The following is a 22,202-nucleotide window of genomic DNA, read 5'->3' as shown; positions in this document are numbered from 1 at the left end:
AACTTACACCTCCTTGTCATTTCACCTTCATCTTGTGGAAACACAGCTGGCCACTTAAGCCCGTAATCCAGTTGCCATGGAGTTGACCGTGACTCATGGCAACTCCATGTGTGTCAGAGTAGAACTGTGCTCCACAGGGTTTTCAGTGGCTGAGTTTTCAGAAGTAGATCACCAGGCCTTTCTTCCAAAGCACCTGTGTGGGCTCAAACTGACAACCTTTTGGCTAGCAGCTGAACATGTTAACCATTTTCACCAGCCAGGAACATTTACAGGAGGCACTTTGCCAGATACCCAAGTTACCTGGGGAGTTCTGAGGTGAGGAACAGGGTGAACAGCGGGGAGAGAAGCTGTATCCAGGGTGGAAGGCAGCCTGCAGGGGGACATAGGACATAATCTCTTCTTCAAAGAGACTGCAAAGTAAAAAAAAAAAAAAAAATTAGTTCTCTGTCCATGAGGAAGCGTTCAGGCATTGGGGGAATAGCAGTTGAAGTTCTCACAAAACAACAAAATCAGATTTAAGGGCAATATAAGAAGACAGGCACATCCCAGCTTGCAAATTCTCAGTGTTTTTGCAAACACTGATTAATTCTATGGCAAAGTCTCTGTCAGTTACTATCTGTAGCTCTGGATAGCCCAGTTTTAAGTGCAAAGAACATGGCAGCAGGAGGTACAAGGGTGGGAACCCTACTTCATTTGCAGCCAGTAGAATCCCCGTTGGACCAGCGGTGAACGTTTCCATCCCTGCCCCTTTCGCTGGGGCTGTGCTGCAGAACTGCCCAGTGAAGATGCTTTTCCTGATGCTGTTTCAGAAATGTGTAAGGCTTAGCTCCTTACCTCAGTAAAATGACTAGATCTGCATCACAGGACAACTTTTCAAGCCCATGATTACCCTCAGTGCGAATATAATGGATTTTCTCCCTAGAATAATGTGGGAAAGAAAACAAGAAATTACACATCAAAACATAAGCTGAGTGTAATTTTAAGTGTCAACTTGGCTAGACGGTAGGCCCAGTTCTTTGGTCAAATACTAGTCTAGTTGCCGTTATGAAGTAGTTACATGTTGTCTTAATTATCTAGTACTACTATAACAGAAATACCATAAATGGGTGGCTTTAACAAACGGAAGTTTATTCTCTCACAGTTTAGAAGGCCAGAAATCCAAATTCAGGGCACCAGCTCCAGGGGAAGACTTTCTCTCTCTGTCAGCTCTGAAGGAAGGTCCTTGTCATCAATCTTACCCTGGTCCAGGAGCCTTTCCGTGCAGGAACCCTGGGTCCAAAGGACACATTATACTCCCAGTGCTTCTTTCTTGGTCTCTCTGTTTGCTTCTCTCTTTTATATCTCAAAAGAGATTGACTCAAAATACAGCCTAATCTTGTAGATTGAGTCCTGCCTCATTAACATAACTGCCTCTAATCCTGCCTTATTAACATCATAGAGGTAGGATTTATAACACATGGGAAAATCACATCAGATGACAAAATGGTGGACAATCACACAACATTGAAAATCATGGTCTAGCCAAGTTGATACTCATTTTTGGCACATAATTCAGTCCATAGCACATGTGATTAAATCAGTTGGCCTTGGGCAGAGCAGATTATCATCCATAACGTGGGTGGGCCTCATTCAATCAGTTAAAGGCCTTAAGAGCAAAACTGCAGGTTTCCTGAGACAGGATTCTGCCTCCAGATTCTAAATAGACATTCTGTCAGAATTCTTCTCCCTCCTCCACCATTCTGGGACACAAGACTGCCTACAAATCTTGGATTTACCAGTCCCCCACAATTGCATGAGCCAATACTTAAAATAAATCTGTCTCTTTCTTGGAAACCCTGGTGGCGTAGTGGTTAAGTGCTACGGCTGCTAACCAAAGGGTCGGCAGTTCAAATCCACCAGGTGCTCCTTGGAAACTCTATGGAGCAGTTCTACTCTGTCCTATACGGTCGCTATGAGTTGGAATCGACTCAACAGCACTGGGTTTGGTTTTTGGGTTTTGGTCTCTTTCTTTGTGTGTGTATATATATATATATATATATATATATATATATATATATATATTTGTACAGGAGCCCTGGTGGTGCAATGTTAACTGAAAGGTTGGTGGTTTTAACCCACCCAGTGACTCTGTGGGAGAAAGACCTGGCAATCTGCTCCCATAAAGATTACAGCCTGGAAAACCCTATGGGGCAGTTCTACCCAGTCACATGGGGTTGCTATGACATTTAAATATATTATAATATATATATATATATATATATATATATATATATATATATATATATATATATATATATATATTACCATTGGTTCTGTTTCTCCAGAAAATCCTGACTAACACACTAAGGAAACATCCTTTTTTGATCCCTTTTTTCTCTTCCAATATGGTGGAACAAGCAACGTTCTAACAGCCAGTGTGTTTCATGGTATTCTAAGATATCACTGCAGGTTCACACGATGCTCTGAAAGCGATTACCTCTATTTGGACTCACACAGGTACAGAAGCCAAGGAACAGAACAAAGTCAGGTCCTTGGTTAGCTAAAACAGTCAGGAAGTGGAGGACTGTACTGGGGTTATGGAGTGCTGGAAGCCATGTGAGGAAAGGGTGGGGGGGAATCTCTTGAAAAGTCTCATGCCTGGTGGAAAACTTATAATGCCACACTGCTACAGGGAGAACCTCCAGAATGGATGAGACTTAGTCTCTCAGGTCGGCATGGTGGTTAAAGAGCTCGGCTGATAACCAAAGGGCTGTAGGTTCAAATCTACCAGCTGCTCCTTGGAAACCATATGAAGCAGTTCCACTCTGTCCTATGGGGAAGTTCTGCTCTGTCCTGTGGGGTCACTATGAGTTGGAAGTGACTTGACGTCAATAGGTTTGGGTTTTTTTTTTTAGTCTCCCAGGTCAGTATGAGCACAGGCACCAATTTGTCTCTGTTTAGTTCACTCAGGAACCCTGGTGGTGCAGTAGATAAGAGCTACAGCTGCTAGCCAAAAGGTTGGCAGTTCGAATCCACCAGCTGCTCCTTGGAAACTTTATGGGGCACTTCTCCTGTGTCCTATAGGGTCGACTTGACAACAACGGGTTTGGTTTTTGGTTTAGTTACACTCATCATAGTCTGATCCTTTCCACAACCTCCAACTTCAGCCTGGGAAATTGTTCCAAGTAAGTGTACAAACAAATAATATTTGTTTGAAGCAAGTGAACTTTCTAATTTTCTCCCCTGACACTAATCATATATTACAAGGAGTACAGCCAAGAATCATTCCATTTCGTGTGTGCTTCAAAGGAAATACTTTTTTTTTTTTTTTTTGCCTTTCTTACATATAGCAGAAATCTGGAAATATTTATGGATTGATTTCCTTTTAATGTTTAACTTTTTTCTTTCCTTATGTTTAGATTTTTGTTTCTAGATAATTTTAGATTCACATGTAGTTGCAAGAAATAATTCATATAACCTTCACCCAGCTTTCCCCAAAGATAACATAAGTATAATTTTTAAAAATTTATTTTGAATAATACTGTAAATACAACTTTTCCCTCTCTCTGACTGTATTAACATGAATTCAGTTCTTCATCATAAATAGAATGTCTTCAGGCAAAAATATAATTGACTTGGATTTTACGTGTGAGAGTTTTTTTTTTTTTTTTTTTAAGACAGGAAGGGAAGCTTTTTTGGCCTCTTCAAAAATACACAAAATAGAGTTAAACCAAAAAATGCACCGTGATCAAACCTATAGAAGAAGCACTAAGTTCTACCTCTGAGGAGGATTTCTGGGAGAGGTATTTTTCTTTTCGTCTCTTGGCCCTATAGAGTCGAGCTGACTCACGCTCATAGCACAGTTCCAGGACAGGCATAGGCCCCATCAGAGGCAGCAGCGCCCAGTCTCCTGGTTCCCTTAAGCTTGACTCCCTGAAGAGCAAGTGCTTGCTCTTGCCATTCTGTCTTTTCCATTCCATGGCCTCACAGTCAGTTTCTGATAGTCACTCTGGGATTTGTTTTTGATGAGATATTTGAGTTCTGTCATGGATTGAATTGTGTCCCCCCAAAATGTGTGTCAACTTGGCTAGGCCATGATTCCCAGTATTGTGTGACTGTCCACCATTTTGTCATCTGATTTGATTTTCCTATGTGTTATAAATCTTACCTCTATGATGTTAATGAGGTGGGATTAGGGGCAGTTATGTTAATGAGGCAGGACTCAATCTAAGAGATTAGGTTGTGTCTTAAAACCAATCTCTTTTGAGATATAAAAGAGAGAAGCAAGCAGAGAGACATGGGGACTTCATACCACCAAGAAAGCACTGCAGGGAGCAGAGCGCATCCTTTGGACCTGGGGTCCTCGCATCTGAGAAGCTCCTAGTCCGGAGGAAGATTGATGACAAAGGCCTTCCTCCAGAGCCTACAGAGAAAGCCTTCCCCTGGAGCCGATGCCCTGAATTTAGACTTCTAGCCTACTAGACTGTGAGAGAGTAAATTTTTGTTTGTTAAAGCCATCCACTTGTGGTATTTCTGTTACAGCAGCACTATACAACTAAGACAGGCTTTTAACCCGGGGTCCATAGTTCTCTCTCTCTCTCTTTTTTTTAATTGTGCTTTAGGTGAAAGTTTCCAGAGTAAATTAGTTCATAGTTCTCTTAGGGTCCATTAACCACCAGAAACTGTATGCAAAGTTTTATGTTTATATGTGAGGGAGGGTCTATAATAGTTTTCATCAGATCTTCAAAGGGGTCCATGACCCTAAAAAGGTTTTTAGTTTCAATACTTGATAATTTCTGATTGGAAATAGGGATTTCCCATTCTAAATGCCCTGATTCTAGGCCTCACACACCCCTTCAGCTCTGGAAAATTATAATTGTGTAATTTCACACTGCAACAAAAGCTTTAAGATTTCTTGAATTTTACTATGATAGTACACAATAGGATTGGAAACAGTTTCCCTTCCTTTGGAAATATATTTCACTCTTTAATACAAGAGAATACTTTTTTTTTTTTCACTTTTCAAACAATTTAAGTGGGACTCTAGTGCTTTTGAAGCCCTGGTGGTGCAGTGGTTAAGAGCTCAGCAGCAAATGAAAAGGTCAGCAGTTCAAATCTACAAGTTGCTCCTTGGAAACCCTACGGGGCAGCTCTATGCTGTCCTACAGGGTCGCTATGAGTTGGAATCAACTCGATGGCATCAGGTTTGTTTAATTTGCTAGTGCCTTTGGTGAGTTCAAATTTCTCCAAAAAGGAAGCAGCAGTGAACTCATTACCTAGTGGTGGAATCAGTAATATAAAAAAAAAACAAAAAAAACCCTCAAGAGCAGTAATGTGTCAGAAACTGTTTGGCTAATACAACTCCTCTGAATATCCATGAAAATCCCCTATACGCTTAGGTATTATGAGTCAAAGAGAAGCCCATGAATGAATGACCCATACCACTGAGTTGGCATTGTCCTCTGTGGCTCAGTAACGAGACCTGGAGAGATAATTCTTAAGACTTAGACGTAAGTGGAAGTGACACTTACGCATTCTAAAGTTCATTTGTTCATGCTAAAGACCTCTCATTTTCTCTAAAAGTAATTAGTGTTTCCTGTGTGGCTATGAGTCAGAATCAATTTGACGACAATCGGTTTGGTTTTTTGTGTGTGTGTGTTCAAAGCTGAGAGCCAGGTTCTGAGGGGGGAAGAGCAGTACAAAGATAAGAAAGATATAGATCCTGCTCTAAAGAGTATACAGTGTTGTGGGGAGACATAAATAAGGGATGTAATACATGAGGTCTGCTCCCACCACCACCCATTGCTATTGAGTTGATTCTGATTCATGGAGACCCTGTTCAGTAGAACTGTCCTAAGTAGAATTTTCAATGGCTGAATTTTGGGAAGTAGAACATCAGGGTAGATGCCTCCTCTGGGTAGACTTGAACCACTAACCTTTCAGCTAGCAGCAAGTGTTAACCGCTTGTACTGCTCAGGGAGTCCAATGCATGAGATGATGGGAAAATATCTTAGGGGAGCAAAAACCATGCTATTAAAATAAGGTAAAAGGAACATCGAAGTCTGCCTGGATCATCAAATTTTTGCAAAGGAGGGAGCATTTGATCTGAATCTTTAAAACAAAATGAGATGCCCTTATGAGAGAAGTCATTCTAGTAGAGGGGAAGGCAGAGAGTAAACAGTTTGGTAAAGGTAGAAAATGGTGGAGGATTAAAAATTAGAGACAGGATGGAGAGTCAGGTTAGGGCCAGACTTTGGGGACCTTGGAAATTGTGATTAGCAATCTGGACTTTATTTCAACACAGTGGAAATCGTGGAAGTTTTTCTGAAGGACAGGAGTGGCATAATTTGATCTGTGGTATAAGAAGGTAACTTGGTTATAATAGAGTGGAGAGAGAATACCTTTTAAGAGACCCCTACAAAGTCAAGAAGAAAGACGGTAAAGACCTAAACTTGGACCGTGGTAGGGAGAAGAGAAAGGGAGGCCTGGAAGAGAGAAAGTGAGGAGGTAAATGTTTAGATTGGAGGTGGAGGAAGAGGGAGAAGTTGAGATGAGGGGCAGCTGGGAGGACGGTGGTTCTAATTTATGCAGAATAAGAACACAGGGAAAAGGGATGTCAATGAGGTGGTTGTAGAAGGGGAAGAATAGTGAATAATCCCTCCTGGAGAGGTTAGCAAGGATTTGAATGACAAAGGTGCTATTTTAAGGCATTGGTGATTCTCTGAGGAAGTCAAAGTGGAGTATTACAGGTGTCATCCAGAATCCGAAGAGTGCACCAAATGGAAATAGAAGAATTAGAAGCAGTCATTGACTGGACTCCTAATCACCTTACTTCCTCCTTTACACAAATCCCCCTTTAAACATGTCAATAATGTCCACGTTATGGGCCCGCATTTCAGTAATAAGGGGACTGAGAGTAGAGGATTGAATAATATGCCCTGATCAATAGTCCATAAGTGGTGGAGCAAGAATTCAAACTCCAAGGAACACACTCTTAACCACCATGCATCTGCAGCTTTGGAAGTGTTGAGTAGTAAGTTGAAGAAGAGAGACCTTTGAATACCTTGGTAAGAAACCAGGATTTAAGTTCAGGGATATTTTCTCTTTTCATCACTTTGGAATGGAATTTCCCTTCCAGACAAAGTGATCCAGAGTGTCAGAGGTACTCGCTCAAAGATGATTCTAATGGACAATATGATTTAAGTGGTTAGAGCATAAATATGAACTTTTTGCTTGCTTAGTTGTTTATTTTTTTTAATAAGGTCATCCAACATTGCATCAAGCATTGTTGTTAGGTGCTGTAGAGTCAGTTCCGACTCATAGCACCCTATGTACAACAGAATGAAACACTGCCGGGTCCCGCGTCATCTTTGCAACCCTTGCTGTGTTTGAGCCCATTGTTGCAGCCACTGTGTCAATCCATCTCACTGAGGGTCTTCCTCTTTTTCGTTGACCCTCTACTTTACCAAGCAATCCTCACTTCTAAGGAGCATTCTAGCTGTACTTATTCCAAGATAGATTTGTTTGTTCTTCTGGTAGTCCATGGCATATTTAAGATTCTTTTTCAACGCCATAATTCAAAGGCATTAATTCTTTGGTCTTCCTTATTCACTGTCCAGCTTTCACATGCATATGAGGCCATTGAAAATACCATGGCTTGGGTCAGGTGCACCTTAGTTCTCAAAGTGACATTTTTGCTTTCTAACACTTTAAAAGATCTTTTGCAGCAGATTTGCCCAATGCTATATGTCATTTCATTTCTTGACTGCTGCTTCCATGGATGTTGATTGTGGATCCAAGTACAATGAAATCCTGGAAAACTTCAATATTTCTCCATTCATCACGATGTTGCTTACTGGCCTAGTTGTGAGGATTTTTGTTTTCTTCATGTTGAGGTGTAATCCAAAATGAAGGCTGTAGTCTTTGATCTTCATCAGTAAGTGTTTCAAGTCCTCTTCACTTTCAGCAAGCAAGGCTGTTCCATCTGAATATTGTAGGTTGTTAATGAGTCTTTCTCCAATCCTGCTTTCTTCTTCGTGTAGTCCAGATTCTTGGATTATTTGCTCAGCATACAGATTGAATAAGTATGGTGAAAGGATACAACCCTGACACACAACTTTCTTGACTTTAAACCACACACTATTCCCTTGTTCTGTCTGAATGGCTGCCTCTGGGTCTATGTACAGGTTCCATATGAGCACAATTAAGTGTTCTGGAATTCCCATTCTTCACAATGTTACCCATAATTTGTTATGATCCACACAGTTGAATGCCTTTGCATAGTCAATAAAACACAGGTAAACGTCTTTCTGGTATTGTCTTCTTTCAGCCAGGGTCCACCTGACATCAGCAATGATATCCCTCGTTCCATATCCTCTTCTGAATCTGGCTTGAATTTCTGGAAGTTTCCTGTTGATGCACTGGTGCAACTGCTTCTGAATTATCTTCAGCAAAATTTTACCTGTGTGTGATATTAATGGTATTGTTTGATAATTTCAGCATTCTGTTGGATCACCTTTCTTTGGAATAGGCACAAATATGGATCTCTTCTCGTTGTTTGGCCAGGTAGCTGTCTTCCAAATTTCTTGGCATAGATGAGTGAGGAACTCTAGCACTCTGTTTGTTGAAACATCTCAATTGGTACTCCAACAATTTCTAGAGCCGTGTTTATTGCCAATGCCTTCAATGCAGCTTGGACTTCTTTCTTCAGTACCATCAGTTCCTGATCATATGCTGCCTCCTGAAGTGGCTGAACATTGACCAGTTCTTTTTGGTATAGTGACTCTGTGTATTCCTTCCATCTTCTTTTGTTGCTTCCTGTGTCACTCAATATTTTGCCTATAGAATCCTTCAATATTGCGACTGCAGGCTTGAGTTTTTCTTCATGTCTTTCAGCTTGAGAAATGCTGAGCATGTTCTTCCTTTTGGTTTTCTAACTCCAGGTCTTAGCACATTTCATTATAATACTTCACTTCGTCTTCTTGAATCCCCCTTCAACATCCTCTGTTCAGCTTTTACTTCATCATTCCTTCTGTTTGCTTTAGCTACTTTATATTCAATTAAATGTTCATGCATTTAGCATTAAACAGTTATATTTCAAAAATAAAAAATCATGCTTTTTTACACAAATAATTTTGATAATAAAAGCTATTTTTCTTCCTTTCTCTGTTCTCTTCCAAATCAATGGAAATCACTTTAGCATCGTATAAATATGTAACCTGGCAATAGGAGTCTCTGGGTAGTGCAGTTAAAGTGCTTGTAGCTAACTAAAAGGTTGGCGGTTTGAGTCCACCCAGGTGAACCTTGGAAAAAAGGCCTGGTGATCTAGTTCTGAAAAATCTGCCATTGAAAACCCTATGGAGCACAGTTCTACTCTGAAACTCATGGAGTCACCATAAGTAGGAATAGACTCCATTGCCACTGGTTTTTAACCTGGAAATATGAGCCTCTCTGGTTGTGCCACTTCCCAGAACACTAGAACCCCCTGGGTCCTTCATTTTGAGGATTCAAGTTATAAACTAAATGCACAAATAAAATGCATTATCAGCTCTAGCTCTCTCCCCACAGAGGTGCTTTCCACCTTGGTTAATAGCTGGAGAGACCCAGAGTTACAGGGACAAGAGACGAGCCCCTACCTGAGTACATGGTTTCTTGCCAAGCTTGGCTGACGCTCTTGCAGCATTTCAAAAATGTTTGGCTGGCGCAGAAATGCCACAATCTTGTCATTATATGCTGAAACAGACAAAAGGGCAGAGTAGAGGTTGAGTCCGCAGCCCAGAGATAATTTCTCTGAGGACTGGAAAATGGTTGCTTGACATATTGGGATTAATGTCCGCGTTTGAAAGGCAGGTAGCATATTCATCAAAAAAAAGTAAGCTGTTGAGGTTTTTCTTCTTCATGTGACATAACTGCATTATTATTTTTAAAAGATCAGACTAAAAATGAACCAGATCTAAGTTAATCATCCTTAATATCCACTTGCGTGTTGTCCTTCCTTTCACCTAAAATAACTGGGTGTTAACTCATCCCTGTGTGAACAGATGAAGGACAGTAAAATGGCTCTCCAGGGTGAATGAGATGCCTCTCTTCCTTCTAACTTCTCGTGGTCATTGTACTATAGTTCTTATGACAAAAGATTCTGAGTTCAAAGAAATCTTTTTCTGAGCACTCTACACTGGCGACTCATGGCCATGAGTTAATTTCCCAGTAGTGATAATGGAAGTACCAGAATCCATTTAGACCCTCTCATCTCATTTCCCTTGATACTGGAGACATGTATTTTGGAAAGAGGTATGTAGTTGGGGTAAAGGGTGAAGACTCTGAGAATTCTTTTTCATAAATATGTGGAAAAGAGAAGTACAAATTAAAATCTGCTTCTAACAACAGTGAAATCCATCACCTCATTTGAACTATACCCTCTTGTACTGAGGTAACAAATCACTGAATGGAATAAAGAAAAAAGGCTATTAGGATTGGGAAGAGAATACAGGAGAGAGAGGAATGAGAAGAGAGGAGGACGAAATTAACAGGAAGGGGGAAGAGAAAAGGGGCAAAGGGGAGGATGGGAACAAAGGGTGGGGGGAGTAGACAGGACCATGACAGAGGAGAAAGGAAACACGGAATCTTGAATATTAAAGGATTCATGACAAGAAAAACAAGTCTAAGTGTTGGTTACCCAGGGGTGCAGAGAAGTGTGATACCTACCCAGTGGCAAGGACTCATGTTGATGTTGGCTTCGAATAGCAGCTACTAGGCTGTGTCCTGGCCGGGCCAGTAAAGAGGCTCCTCTGTTTCTGGAGACTTCTGAGGCCTAATTTCAAAATAAAAATGAAGCATTGGAAATCTGCCATCAATTTAATATGATCTTTTGATACCAATTTTTCATTAGAGGGGTAAAAGACCTTAACATTACCTAAGTTGAAAGAGTAATAAAGTTACAATCCCCAAAGTACTGGTAAAAAGGCAAGTTAAAAAAAAGAAGACAAAGTAGAGTGGTTTATGTGCTATATTATGGTTTTTAGGAAAGTGATTCTGTCAAATGTCATGAATGTTAATCACATTTATGACATTTAAAAGGCTAAGAAAACATTTCTTTTATAAATACGTTAAAGAGAGAATTCTAGATAAATTATTAGTAGTAAAAGTAGGTTTATTACCCTCCCTTCCAAGAAGTAGCATTGAACTTCAATAGTGAATGTGAAATGGATTTGCTATTTTAGATGCTATTTATTAAACTCAAATGGCCATTCTTTGTTGAGATGCCTATTATTCTAACCACTATACTGGCAGCTCTTCACGTAGTGTCTTATATACTCAAAACTGTTCTGTAAAATAAGCATTGTTAACCCCAGTTTCAAAGTGGGGAAACTGAGGATCAGAGAAGTTGAGTCAGTTGTTCCAAAATTTTCTTCTGAGAGATGAGTCAGGATTCTAACTGATGCCTGACTGCAAAGCACGCTTCTCTCTCATGCTACTGGCCTGCATTTAATATCCTGGTTTTGGTTGAGCATTTTGACAAAACTTCATGGGATAAATGCCTTGCTTCACTCAAAAGTGCTATCTGTGATGATTAACTTTAAGCTAACTGAATTTGATTTTTAATTTGAATAAATCCCCTAAGTTCTAGGGCACGACAATGAAATTTCTACCTTTACTCCATCTACATTTTGCTCCTTAAGGCCCATGAAGAGTCAGCTATTAAAACCTAGGCACTAGCTATTTTCCACATTACAATGTATTCACCAGCTATATATGGTTTAGTATAAAATATAACTAATTCTGTGACATTTGGCAAAGTATGCTTAAATAGGCTTTAAACCTATTTTAAAATTTTGAAGATAACTTTGTAAGATATCTATAAAAAGCTCAAACATTCAGATATGAAAAGAAAGAAAACTCTCCCTGTGAAAGCAGTATGAAATTCACTCATACATAATTCAAAAGAGGTGATGAGAATCTATGCTACTAGGTCTAGAAAGGTCAAGTCAATTCAAAGTGGTGACTTTAAAGACTAGACCGTATGTGTACTGCCGATGATAATGTAAGACGGAGAACATATGACTTCCTAATTAAAGACATGGTAATTGCTGGTTTTCTTTCTGGGTCCTACTTCCATGCTCCACACAGACAAGAATAACAACGTTTGTTTGCAGAAATGTGCTGCTAATTCACTATCCGCCTGTGGCAGTCTTTGAGCTGCTTTTCTGGAAGAAGGGACTCAAATCCATCCTCCATTTCTCATAGTCCATCACTCACTTGAAGGACAGGGAATAGACTCTTTGCCAGTGAGGCTGGACTTCTCATTTTGATGCCATTAGCACTCAGCTCTGTCCAGCTGGTATAGCCAGATATGAAGACTCAGAAGCTGGTATTTATGCAGCAGTATCTCCCAGTCTCAATGAAATATTTATAGTGCAAAGTGATGAAAGAAAGGTTTGCTGATTATTAGAGCACCCAGTATTGAGTCCCTAAGTTTCTCCTTTTTTTCCACACACGAACTAATATGCAAAGCCTTTCGGGGACTGAAATGAGACATCTACGGGAGAAAATGCTTCTCTTTTCCTTGTTTCTGTTATTAGGTGCTGTTGAGTTGATTCCGTCCGAGTCACAGCGACTCCACGCACAACAGAACGAAACACTGCCCGGTCCTACACCATCCTCATAATTCCCTTGGAAACAAATATGTCCGTCTGCCTTCATGTGTGTTTAAAGTATTTTTAAGGCTACAAAGACAAGATTCTTCAAGACCACTAAACTGAAGATTATCTAACGGATGCGTTACAGAGGGAAATTGGGGAAGTGGATAGATCTGATAACTGAACTGGAGACAGCTTGGCTGTGCACTGAACTCAGACATACTTGCTGTCTCACTCTGGGCAAAGGTGCCTAATTGTCAGTAGGTGGCCCCAGAACGAAGAGGACCCTGGAACAGAAAGAAGCTAACCTCTCTTCCTGGCTGTCTGTCGCAGGTATTCAGTATTGCAGATGCACTTCAGGGAAAGATGGTGTCTACTACTGAGGTCACCTGTTCACTGGCAAAACTAAGCCAGGTTGAAAGACTTCAGAAACTAGATGAAGGCCAGGTACTCTGCACGGAGATGACTCACTGACGAATCGGCTTGAGGCAAACTATAAGTGCAGTGGAGGAAATGATGCAGGGAGATGGTGGATATGAGGGGTCTCTGAGCCACAGAAACATCTTTCGGGGGTAAAGGAGGCGATCACAGTTGGCACTAGATGGCCTACAGACTTAGAGCCCAGAGGCTGGGAGGGTTAGACAGAAATGTCCTCTCCACCTGGGGGCCCTGGAGTGTACAGGGATGAAGACAATTTCAGGCAGTGCTGGAGGGGATTCTGAGATTCAAAGGTTGGGCAAGAATTAAATATGCACTGAGGGTCCTTCCAGACTTGAAGTGGTACCAAACGATCCATTCCGAGATTGATGTCTAATATAACTGAGTGACTGAAGTGGACTTCACTGATAACATTGCTTTTCTAAACCAAAAATAACCAAACCTTTTACTGTCAATTCTGACTCATGGCGACCCCAAGTGTCACAGAGTAGAACTGTGCTCCACATGGTTTTCAATGGAATGTAATCTTATGGAAGCAGATTGCCAAGCTTTTCTTCTGTGGGCTTGCTGGGTGGGTTCGAACCTCCAACCTTGGGTTAGTAGCCGAGAGGAAACTGCACCACCCAGGTACCTAACATTGCTTTTCTAATGACTGAAAATGCATAGAAGAATGAATTTTCCACGTAAAAGCCAAATTACCATGACTCATTGAATTCCTTGGCATTCACTCAATCTTTTTTCCTTACTGAGATTTCAGGTGCATGTGTGTGCACGTGCACATATGTGTGTTTTCTCCCACTGGCCTGTCTCTCCCTGGATGCACCAAGACTATTTGCCTGGATAGAACCTAGTTTGCAGCAGGGACTATTTTCAGGGTTCCTTTTTTCGTTTGATGTTGATAGCTTTAATCAAAATTGTAAATGGGAAAACTTCAAACATTTAGCTCTCTAGACAAAACAAAATAGATATGCCCAGAAAATAGGTTTTGGTAACTGGTAAACAAGCTTCTCTTCTGCATAGCAATTTGGAAATGCAAACTGGTGGGTTTTTTTATTTTAAGCTGTGATTGAAAATTGTAGGTTTTAGATTGCATTTGGGTTAATAATCAGCTAACACTCTCCCTGAAAACACTGGGGACCTGATGGTAAGCAAACTAGCATGAACAGAGAAAAGGTCCAAATGGTGAATTTATATCCTCTTTAGATCCCTTTTGGTTTCTTCTAAAATTAGATCATTTGCAAAGTTTTTAGAATTATCTTGGAACATATTTATAATAGTAAATAATGGGCAACAAAGATAATGTACAAAAAAAGGTTTGAGTTAAATTATGATACATCCATATGACAAAATATTACAGAAGAACTTTAATGGCATGGAAACTATCCACAAAGTAATGTGATGATAAAATAGGACAGAGAACCACAAAAAACATGATCCCATTTTTTACTTCTATGTGTATCAGGGCGTGTCTCCAGGTGAGGGATTATGGCTTTAAGTTCTTTCCCACTCATTACGTATTGTTTATAATTTAAAAAGTTACTTTCAAGTGTGTCAGACTTTTACAAACTTCCAACCAAACCTGCAATCAAGTCTAGGTTACAAGAAATCAAGAGGTAAATTACCAAAGGTAAGAAGCAATGCAGAAATGACTCTCCCAAAAGGCAAGCTTCCTGAATGAGGACTCTTCCATGTCATCAGAGCCAGTGAAATGATTTTTGCCATCAAAGAAGCTCATTGCACAGAATGGCGAAGAGTGATTTCTGCCTTTAAAGTGAAAAGTAAATATCTCTTCCCCACTAAACTCTCACTCTTTCCTGAAGCAATCATTGTTAAGATTTGTTGTGTGTGCCCTTCCAGAAATTTTCAATCATTTTCTAACTTGACCGAGATAAAGTGGTCAAAGAAATGAAAATTATGTGTTCTGCTTATCCTTCCTTATTAGTTAATGTTAATTTATATTGCTAATGACACTGTACACAAGGTAAATTTGTTAACTTGCAGTGATTTTCTTACTGATAGGGCCATGGATCCAATATTTATAGTCCTATATACCCTACCCGTTTATCTATATCCAACTCCATTTTCAATTCCCTTATGGATAGAGATTGATGCATTCGAACTGTGGTATTGAAAATATTGTGGACTTCTAGAAGAACTAAAAAAGTCAGTCTTAGAAGAAATACAACCAGAATGCTCCTTAGGAGCAAGGATGGAGAGATTTTGGCTTGCTTACTTTGGACATGTTATCAGGAAAGATCAATCACTCGAAAAGGACATCATGCTTTGTAGAGTAGAGGGTCAGTGAAAATGAGAGAAACATTCAATGAAAGGGACTGGCACAACAGCCGCAACGATGGACTCAAACATACCAACAATCATGAAAATGGCACAGGACTGGGCAATGTTTCATTCCAAGGTCACCATGAGTTGGAATAAACTCCATGGCAACTGACAACAACAACAGCTGAGGTCTGCTTTATTGGTATCAAAATACATTGCAGACAGAAGTGTGACAGCATTAAAATGAACGTCAAAATGTCAAATAACGATCTTTTGATGCATATAATCCTATATTCCTGAGCACTTCCTTCAGGAATCTGTCTGAACATTTCCCAGGTAAGGTAAAGGCTACTCCAAAAGATGTTTAACAGTGTCTCTATTAATAACCTATTATTGGGTTTTTAAGGGAAAATTTCACCACTTAGGATCCTGAACACAGAAACTTATTTTAATTCTGTCCTTGAGTGCAATTTATAAGAAAATTAACTGCTGAGCAAAGCAACACTCAAGAGAATGGCTCATGAAGGTGTAAATAAAATATCGATTCCTAAGATTGTGGCGTAAGAAATGTCTAATTTCCCATTGCCGGTGATACATGAAACAGAAGAATCATGGATTATGGAAATAATTCACCAATTATTCCTGCATTTCATGTTTCCATCTGTGTAACTGTCATTTCTAATTGGCTTTCCTGCTGTTTTCACACCCATTACTAATTTATCTTGATAGACTTGTCTTCTTCTCCACCTGGCTTTCCTGCTTATCTTACCTGTGAGTCGTTAGTGGGACTATGATTAGTCACTAGGAAGTCACAAGTACTGGAAACTTGGTGTCAAGCCTCACAGACTCTGAAAATCACAGAACTGAAGTACACCTTACAGTCACTCAGTCTCCTCATCTCCATTTGCAGATGACAAAACTGAGGCCTCCGGAAGGAAAGGAAGACACAATAATACACAGCTCCTCTGTGGGAAGGGAGCCCTGGTGGCACAGTGGTTAAGCATTTGGTTACTAACCAAATGGTTGGCAGTTCAATTCCACCAGTCGCTCCTTGGAAACCCTATGGGGCAGTTCCACTCTGTCCTATAGGGTCGCTATGAGTCAGAATCAACTCCATGGCAATGGGTTTGATTTTATTTTTTTCTGTGGGAAGAGTCCCCGGAAGGTGCAAAAGGTTAATGTACTTTGCTGCTAACTGAAAGGTTGGAAAGGTTGGAGGTTCGAGTCCATCCAGAGCCACCTTTGAAGAGGGCCTGGTCATCTACTTGCAGAAAAACCAGCCATTGAAAACCCCGTGGAGAATAGTTCTACTCTGACGCACAGGGGATTGCCATGAGTTGCAGCTGACTCAACGGCAGCTGGTTTTGGTTCCTCTGTGTGAAGCCAGAGCTGGGACGACACCCAATCTGCTGACTTAAATTGGGGTTACTCTTTGCTTTGCACTTCACGATTCCCTCGCGGTTTCTTCCTTCAGGGTGTTCTTTGTTTTCACTTTGTGTCCCTTTTTCACCCTGACTTAGGGCCTCATTATCTACAACTGGATTGTGGCAGTGGTTTTCTAAAGAGTCTTTCTCTCTCAAATTCCTTTTCACTGCAAACCTTCCTAATCATTGCCTCCAGAATCTCCCTTTTAAAATACTGTCTACAATGGACTGGGAGTTAGAACATCTGAGCTGTGGTCATGAATGCGCATGTGACCTAGGTTCTTGTAAGTAGTTTACTTGACTGTAAAATATGGCCCTTAACTGAGACGGTACTACCGGGTATTGGGAAATCCCTGGGGCTTTTGTTGTCAACATCACAATGACTGGTGAGGTGGGTGCACTGCTGACACTAGTGTGTGAGGCCAGGGAAGCTAAAGGTCCTGCAGTGGAATGGGACAATTCCACACATTCAAAAATTGTCCCACCCTCAGAAGCCCCATCAGCCTGAGACCAGAAGAACTAGATGGTGCCCAGCTACCACCAGTGACTGCCCTGACAGGGGACAGAACAGAGAATCCCTGATGGAACAGGAGAAAAGTGGGATGCAGACCTCAAATTCTAGTAAAAAGACCAGACTTAATGGTCTGACTGAGACTGTAGGGACCCCAGAGGTCATGGTTCCCGGACTCTCTGTTAGATCAAAACTAAAGCTATCCCCAAAGCCAACTCTTCAGACAGGGATTGGATGGGACTATAAGACAGAAAATGATACTGGTGAGGAGTGAGCTTCTTGGCTCAAGTAGACACATGAGGCTATTTGGGGAGCTTCTTTCTGGAGGCAAAATGAGAAGGCAGAAGGGGACAGGAGCTGGTTGAATGGGCATGGGAAATACAGGGTGGAGATGGGGAGCGTGCTGTCACATTGTAGGAACAGCAACTAGGGCCACATAACAATGTGTGCGTAAGTTTTTATATGAGACACTGACTTGAATTGTAAACTTTCACTTAAAGCACACAAACAAAAAAATTGTCCTGCTCTAAAGGCCATGGTGTAGTGGTTAAAGCACTTGGCTGCGAACCAGAAGGTTGGCAGTCTGAACCCACCAGCTGCCCCATGGGAAAAAGATATGGCAGTCTGCTTCCATAAAGATTACAGCCTTGAAAACCCTGTGGGACAGGTCTATTTTGTCTTATAGGGTCCTTATGAATAGAAATAGACTCGATGGCAATGAGTTTGGCTTTTTTTTGAAAATGCCAATAGTCTTCCCCTGCTGAGAAACAATGAGCGAAATGATCTCTAAAGACCATTTCTACACAAAAATTATCATATTATTGCTCTCAAATTAATTCAGTGGGTTCATAAAAAAAGTCCCAACTCTTCCATGTGGCATTCAACGCTTTTCAAAAACCAAGACAGAGCAAATGGGACTTACTATTCTGGCCATACTGAACCATTGGCTCTCTTCCCATGAAACTTTCTCAATCCTATCTCTGTACCTTTGCTTATGCTGTCCTTTTTGTGACTGCCCTTCCTCCTTTATCCCTAGCCAGATTCTACCTATTTTCATCTAGCTCAGAAACTTTCTTTTATAGACACCTTTCCTTGGTCACTTTTGAGCTCCAACAGCACTCATCCTAACCTCTCTCTTGGCACTCAGTCATATTCGGATTTCTCTTGTTACTTACCTAGGTATGTATTTGTGGCCTGGAAGAGATCATTCTTCTTTGCATTCCACTGGGCTCATAGAGTGCCATGCCCTTAATCAACTTTGAGCATAATCTCAGCACAGCAAACACAACTAGCATTTCCCACAGCCACCTCTCTATTTTTACACCGAGGCCCTGTCTCCCTCATTCCTGAGGTCCTGTGCTCTCGCAGTAGGAGGGACCAGATATTTGTTTTCTTGGAGGCTGGGTCTTTGTTTTCACTGGTAAGCTGCCTTGGGGTCAAATCTCCTCTGTCTCCCAGCTTTTTTGTGTTGCTTTCCTTGCTTCATCCTGTGAAAGCTTTGGCTTCACCAAAGCTATCAGTAGAGAGGGGATGGGCAGTCAAATGGGAGGGGTTTGAAAACTTGAAGAGCAGAGTCAGTCAGGAGGTTGATGAATTAGGAAGTATCAGTGAGGACCATACAGGTGGTTGACACACCCTAATGCCTTCTCACTGTCGTGTGTTGGAGTCAGTGAGCCCTTGGTGTATGCCTATGGCATTTGACCGTATTGACATTCAATGTACAGTGAAACCTGTGAGAGCCAGAAGTGAATGGGACCACCTTGTTTTTCTGGGTCTTGCAAGTTTTCTGGCTTTGACAGTGTGCAGCTTACCATTTTCCTATTGCTTTCTATTTAGTGGAAACAATTTGAGTTTTCCTTCTCTGACAGCTTTCTGCCTTACACGGACTATGGATTTTGAGAGTTTTACTATCACTGTATTTGGGCTATTTTATAATATCAACTAAATCTTTCGGAATAGGTAATGCAAGTGTGACCCATGGTCTCCATCTTGTTCTTTCAATTAGAAGTGTTTTTAATATTTATGTTTTCAGCCTAATTTCTCAAAATTGTAAGAAATCTATATCTTTAGGGGGTTCAACTTCAGGTAATCAGTGTTTTTATTTTATTGATAGCAAATCTGCCTGCAGCACTGACCTTCTTTGACCATATGGAAATACTCTGCATTAATGCTGAAATCAACTTAATAATATTAAAGATCTTGGATACGTTACTAAGTTAAAATGCCATATTTCAGAGTTTTGAACTTCTCTACCTTTATCTTAAGACAATGTACTTTGTTCTTTCTGAAGCGTTATAAAAATATAACAAAGGGGACTACAGGGGTTGAGCTGAGAAGTTGGGGTGTTGTTTTTGGCAGTTTATGGATAAAAAAAAACTAATTTTTTTATGGATATGGCAGCTGAGTGGCTGACGTCTAGATGTTCCTTACACCCAAATAATGCTAGGTTACACATGCTCACTTTAAGTATATGCAGAAAGAAGGAGTTAACTTGCTTTCAGTATATCATAAAACAGTAATACCTAAGATGAACTCTGAAAGAAAAATCCATTTTATCATATTGGCATTAAACCATGAGTGCCCTTGGCTGGGAGTATTTATGTTTCTCAGGTGATAGTGAGCATTACTCCTCAAAAAGTAGCCATGAAGTTCATTTGTATGCTAGGCTTTCTTTATAATTGGTACAGATACATCAACAACAGGTTCGTTTCTTGAGACTTATCTTGCTATCTGGAGGAGGTCACTGTTACTGTCACAGTTTCTCCTGAGACTGCCATGAAGGCTCCCTGTGGGGACCATATATATATAGATTCCTTTTTTATTTTTTTCTCCTACTTCTACAAGCTGTTTTTTTTTTTTTTTTTTTTTTGGAAATTGTTCTCAGGGCCCAGATCTCCTGAAATCCTGGTGGCTCCCATGAAAAGAAGGTACAGATACTTGGGAAGTGTCAGTGAGGACTTTCAAAGGGCCTTGTTACTGATATTGTCAGAAACATCAGAAGTGTAGAAGAGCTGTATTTTGAGTTTTGGCCTGAGAAAGGAGGACAGGAAAGGGCATGGGATGCAGAAACAGTAATTCAGAAAGGCAGTGAAAGTGATGTTAAGAAAGATGGCAGCCCTTGATGCATTAGCAGAAGGTAACCACAGGTGGTGAGGAACATATAAAACCAGGGAAGAGTACCTGGTAGGAGAAGACTAGAGCATTCATGTAGCCCTGCTGATTTTCCCCGGCTTTTAGCCTATGTGTACATTATTGAGGTTTCCAGGATCTTATAGAGAGGTAGAAGTTTGGAGTCAGCCATACACTGCATTGCCGTTCCATGGTCTTGGAAAAATTCACATGTGCCCTTCAGGCCTTAGGAAGCACAGTGCCAGCCATAAGCCTGGGGACCTACTGACCCTGCATTTCCAGTTTCCTTTGAACTAGACAGATTTTCAGTAGTGATGATTGTGTTGGAAAAAAAGGGAAGAAAGCACGTAATCTGAATATAGGGTTGGGAGGTAACTGGCTATCCCAGGGACTGTCATTCATTTTTCTACACAGGCAGTATGTAATGGCCTTTCCCTTGATAAGCAGGCAGCCTCAGAGCCTGTCCACACTAAGGAAGGGCTCTGGTCTCACAAGGAGGGGAAGCGTCTGGGCCACCCTATGAGTGGGTAGCAGTGGTAGGAGTGGGAAGAGGGTATTACCTCTCCAGCACTGTAACTTCGGAGCCTCTGGAGGTGCTGTCGATGGGTCAGATGATTGGGAAGACGACCATTCTGAAGAGGGATTCGGGGGTCGATGAAAGTGGTGGCTCGACTGTTGTGGTCCACAAAAAAAGACTGCAGAAAAAGGCACAATGCGTGAGAACGAATCCAAATGAACTCAATAACATAAAAGAGCACTGTCATCTTGTTTATTTCCCTTCTTCCTCCCCCAGCCACCCCAACACATGCACATACTTTATCTACTCAAAACTCATCTAGCTAGATGGAGGACTGGAGCACTATCCTTCTGTTTACCAAGCAGTTGAATGAAGCAATAGCAGTCAACAACAAACACTTTACCCTGTTCATGTGGCTTATAAAGTAGGGATTATAAAGCTTTATTCAACACAGAACACAAGAGAAATAAAGCCTTTGGTGGAGTACAGTAATAATCAAAAAATAAAAGACCAAGCCCATTGCCATTGAGTCAGGTGACTCATAAAAAAAAAAAAAATTTTTTTTAGTTATTAATAATTTGTAGACCATTTTATCCAGATTTAAGATAAATTGGCTTTTCTTGATTATAGAATTAGCACATTCTCACTGAGAAAAAGTTTTAAAAGGATAAAAATAAATAGAAAGAAGATAACCATAATTACCCTAAATATTACAACCTAAAGATAATCACCAAAATATTTTGGTGAATTTTTTTCTAGTCTTTTACCACATACACACAGATATATATATATTTCTCCCATAACAAAATCTACAGTTTTATAATAAGATATTTTCACTTATTATTTTGTGAATATTTTCCTAATTTAGTAAACACTATGTTAACACAGAATTTTAATGAATATATGGTATTCAGTTTGAATAAATGTAAAATAATTTCAGTACTCTCTATTGTTAGACATTTTGGACTTTTTAACTGCTTTAAAATAATGCTTCAATAAACACTCTTGTACATAAATTTTTTGAGGCATGTCTGAATACTGTATAAATCATAATACATGACAAAAGTTATTCTTTAAATCTAGAAACAAACAAATAAAACAGTTACCCTTGACTCTATTCCGACTCATGGTGATTCTACCACGTGTGTTAAGAGCAGAACTGTGTTCCATTGAGTTTTCAACGGCTGGTTTTTCAGAAGTAGATCATAGGCCTTTCTTCTGAGTTGCCTCTGGGTGGACTTGAACCTCCAGCCTTTCGGTTAGCAGCCAGGTGCTCAGTCATTTGAGCC

The 22,202-nt window shown here is 40.5% G+C and overlaps 1 protein-coding gene across 1 annotated transcript in view; it reads right to left on the bottom strand.

Annotated features, from left to right (window-relative positions):
• The window catches only part of HECW1 (HECT, C2 and WW domain containing E3 ubiquitin protein ligase 1), a 458,581-nt gene that overhangs the window by 74,828 nt on the left and 361,551 nt on the right, over positions 1-22,202 (bottom strand). The window contains exons 16-20 of the mRNA XM_049893967.1: positions 20,957-21,091; positions 10,684-10,789; positions 9,615-9,711; positions 835-918; positions 301-410 (exon numbers count right to left, since the gene is read on the bottom strand). Of these exons, the coding sequence (XP_049749924.1) occupies positions 301-410; positions 835-918; positions 9,615-9,711; positions 10,684-10,789; positions 20,957-21,091 (532 nt within the window). The remainder of the gene's footprint in view (positions 1-300; positions 411-834; positions 919-9,614; positions 9,712-10,683; positions 10,790-20,956; positions 21,092-22,202) is intronic.

The sequence above is a fragment of the Elephas maximus genome, chromosome 8 (assembly GCF_024166365.1).
Source record: "Elephas maximus indicus isolate mEleMax1 chromosome 8, mEleMax1 primary haplotype, whole genome shotgun sequence".
NCBI lineage: Eukaryota > Metazoa > Chordata > Mammalia > Proboscidea > Elephantidae > Elephas > Elephas maximus.
Note: the sequence above shows the minus strand (reverse complement) of the source record. Positions and strands in the feature narration are given on the sequence as shown.